A 4,283-nucleotide genomic window follows, 5' to 3' on the forward strand; every position below is an offset into this window, starting at 1 on the left:
CTAATAAAACACATTATAAAAATTAGATCAATAAAAAATCTAGATTTTAATTATTTTTTAAAATCTTTTATTTAAGAAAATAATGATTAGTTATTAAAATATTGATATTTTAAAAAGCTTGATTTAAATGATTTTCGAAATGACCCATTCACTGATATGAACCGCTCACTGATAAAACACGTTATTGATTGTATTTATTATAATATTGATCGTATCTATGATACTGATGGTATTACTACCATGTGATTTCGTGCTTGCTCTATTGAACTAATAGACGGAAATGATAGCTGATGGCTGATGGCTGATGGCTGACTCGTAACGCGTGATCATCATTCATGATATGGATTCCATGTCTCGGGTTTCGTTTCTCGTGATATATTTACCCAGGACTTGGATCACAAATACCCAATGGATGAAGGAAGGAAGAAAGGAAGAGAAGAGGGAAAGAGAGAAAAGGACGCTGGCTTGACCGACTTCTTCATCTTCCCCTTAATTTTTCCTATTTTTCTTTTCTTTTTTTTTTTTTTTTTTTCTTTTCTTCCCCCCAAATTTGATGATATATATTTTTTCGCTCTTAGTTAAACTTACACGGCGCCGAGTACAATGGACAAGCATTATTTGTACCTATTTTCACATAGTTCCAGCTCCAGCACTTCTAACAGGGAACAGCTGTTCCATGACGAACTTTGAATGGTTATTGTCAGGTATTGATGGTAGACTAAGGTATGTGAATGGATAAGAATGGATAAGAATGGATAAGAATGGATAAGAATGTATGTGGATGGATCCATACCGGTACCGATGAAATGTACAAGAATGGATGTGAAATGTACATTAATGTCGATTAATCTCGACTTATGTATCCTAATCTACACCAATCTCATCTTCATAAGCCAATCACGCATCGATTGTACCTGATTTAAAAGAATGTGAACCTGGTGAACTCCAATATGATCTCTCTCAACCGTGTCTACCGTGTCTACCGTGCCTGTGCCTTTCCATGCTCCATGCCATGTACATCCGACCGATGTACCTTGAATAAAGATGCAATGCATGTGAGTAATAATTCCTACACAATACTGACAATCCTTTCAAACCAAAAAGTATCCAAATTATATTACTTGGTAAACCAACCTCTTCTTCTTAACCATCACAAGATTTACAAGATTCACAATCATTTCTATCTCGATCCTGTCACTCCCTCTCTCTCTCTCTCTCCCTCCCTCGCTCTCTTGTTTCTACACCGTTTTCTACTTAGTATCCCTATCCTTCTTCCTCTCCTTTCCTTTCCTTTTCGTAAAACATTCACAAAAGACATTCACAAAACTCCCCCCCCCCTCATTCACCGGAAACTAGGTACCTATATTCTAGATTATATAATGAATACAATGGAATAAATAAATCCGCGACCATGTTATCAGGAGAGTACAACACTCCACCAAGGAAGCACAACTTCAAACTTTACATTTCAGAAGTCAAAGTTCAACCAACAACCCTGAAACCCTGAGATCCCGAAATTCCTATTCCTATTCCTATTCCTGGACCTGTACCTGTACCTGTACCTGTACCTACAAGGTATTCATTCTTCTTCTTCAGCCAGCCAGAGGGACAACGCAGCCACTTTCTCTAGCTTCCCATCTAGTCTGCACACCAAGAAAGAAGAAGAAAAAAACGCCCGCATTATGGCACATTTATCAGATTTAATCGACCACATTCCAATATCGGATGAGCAAGAACGTAGCACACTGAAATGTTGTTGTGGTCGCAGAGAGTGCGCATTTCTCCTTCATAATGGCGAGGTCTTGGATAAGTTGGAGGGAGATGTGACATTAGCTGCTCAAATGGGTCAGGTACGAATGATTTCTTTCCATCGGGGTTCTCAATTTTCTTGTGTTGATGTTACCATTGATCTTTCTCCATTCCTCAACTCAATCTTTCTTCCTTTCTTCCCCCTTCCCTTCACATCGTCAAACCTCGGGGGAAATTAAAGGTAGCAGAGATTTTACTTGGGGGAAGTGGATACTGTGACCTTGGGTTCTTGGATTATTTACTTTTGGCCTCGATTTAAATTAATCTAATCTTCTTTCTTTGTTTACAACCCCGCGTTATCGTACGCGCTTATGTATAATTAAATGGATGCGAAAGGAGTGGGGGCGCGGGAAATAATTATTAGGAAGATGAATCAATCATTGACTTTTGCTCTGCAGGCTTTGTTAGAAAGACATGAACATTACATGCTCGATGCGGAACGAGAACGAGCAAAGATGACGGCGAAGATCGAGCAGTTGGAAGTGGATAAGAAGGAATTGGAAATGAAAAACGAAAAGACGATCGAGGAGAATAAGGCTTTGCTAGATCAGCTCGAAGGTCTCAATGATAGTTATGAGGAATCCGAAGTTCAGATCAAGTTGCTCGAGTCAACGTTACAAAGTACGCGTACCGAAATGAAACGTCTCGAAACGTTAGCTTCGAGAACATATCAACTAGAGAGAGATTTGGCAATCTTGGAGGAAGAACAAGAGACGTTACGAAAAACCATTATACATACGGCTGCCGAAGAACGTACGGCGATATTGAGATGGAAGAGAGCGGAACGAGGATTGTGTGATTTACAGGATCAATTGGAGAGAATTGAACGAGAAGCACAAGAAGAGAGGGAACGACATGTGGAAATTTTGGGTCGGATGGAGAGACAACGGACAGTTGAACGAGAATTGGATACGGCTGCTTGTCGTTTGAAGGGTGCGGCTGCCGCTACATCAGGCAGAGGCAAGCATGGTACCAGTGTTGTCTCGCATTTTGTGAAAGATATTTTACAGGATAATGCGAATTTACAACTTGGGATAGTGGAGTTAAGAGAGATGTTGATGAATTCGAATGATGAAGTACAAACATTACGAGAACAATTATTGATGCATCAACCGATGTGTTCGGAGGATGTTGACAATGTAGCTCAGCAGCGGACATTAGGGGCAGAACTTGCGCCAAGCGAACAGGATTCCGAACAACGACCACAGGAACCACAACTTATTTCCCAAGCGCTTCACATCCATCACCATTACCATATACCAAAGAGAGACGAAGCGCGCAAGCCGAAAAAGAAGCGAACTTCTTTGAGTTCTGGTATTTTCCCTCTACTTACTCGAAGCCCACAATCTCCCCGAATTTCTCGAGGCGCAGAGAATGCTATATTGGCTCAAACAGCAGTCACCGTCCCAAGTCCTATCAATACGAATCATCGATGGTCAGTTCAATCGAGTCAATTGTCAGAATTTGCTCCTTCATCTGTGCCATCATCTCCACAATCTATGTATCGAAGTAGTGCTCTATTCGATCGAAGTTTCGATATTGATTCATCGCGTCCGACATCGCCTACCTCAAGTATCGACCCATTGTCGCCTCGAGTTCATCCTTCATATCATAGAAAGCGTCCATCTGAAGTTTCAACCAGAAGCTTTTCTGCTATTTCCAATTTTCAACCCCATAATATAATTCACGAAGAGGAGGATGATGATGATTCTCATGATATTTCGGGCCTACAATTTACTGGAGTTCCTTCTCTCATGGATGATTCTACAAATCCTACCACTTCAGATGTCTCTGATAATACGATTGATGAGTGGATACCTCGTCAATTTGGTCCTAGGTTACATCGTTCCCCATCTCATGAATCGATTGTTTCGATTTCAGGCATCGATATTCATACATTAAAAACTCGACCGTCGCAATTAAATATGACTTCGGTCGGCTCATCAATAAGACCACAATCTAGACTTTCAACTCCAACAATGACGTATTCTACCGAAACCATCACTGGTGCGTCTATGATTACAGCTCGGCCTACTTTATCTCGAACCGGCCATGATAGTACGAGTTATCTTCGTTCCAACATTGGACACTCAAACTCACCGAGATCAACAAGTAATGATCGAAGTTCCATCCGATCCAGTTCTTCTAACGAAGGCAATAATAGTAGTACTGGTCTAGGAAAGAAAGTCGGTGGTTGGGTCTTTGGTCGCTGGGGAATGTCTCCTGCGAAATCAACAAATGATCTTAGAAGTTCCTCGAACGCTCATGTACCTGTTCCTCCACCGACCATTCGGGCTGTGAGCACGCCATCTATTTCCATAACGCAAGAGCCTCTCAGAGCTATGTTGGGCAGAGCGGCGGGAATTAATCAGAAAGGACCGATTCCGGGGTTTAGACAAACGGAAAAAGCACCTAGTAAGGTAGTCCCGGATTTGGTTGATAGAGATGCTTTGGCGGAGGTTTTGGAGGAATGA

At 41.3% G+C, this 4,283-nt stretch overlaps 1 protein-coding gene across 1 annotated transcript; it reads left to right on the plus strand.

The window, feature by feature from the left end:
- Positions 1 to 1,682: 1,682 nt before the first annotated feature.
- On the plus strand, positions 1,683 to 4,283 carry EAE97_004190 (uncharacterized protein; the record flags this gene model as incomplete). The annotated part of the gene is made up of 2 exons (XM_038874702.1): positions 1,683 to 1,850; positions 2,208 to 4,283. 2 exons carry the CDS (start codon positions 1,683 to 1,685, stop codon positions 4,281 to 4,283), a joined length of 2,244 nt encoding a protein of 747 aa, XP_038734146.1.

The sequence above is a fragment of the Botrytis byssoidea genome, assembly GCF_014898295.1.
Source record: "Botrytis byssoidea strain MUCL 94 chromosome Unknown BBYS_007, whole genome shotgun sequence".
NCBI lineage: Eukaryota > Fungi > Ascomycota > Leotiomycetes > Helotiales > Sclerotiniaceae > Botrytis > Botrytis byssoidea.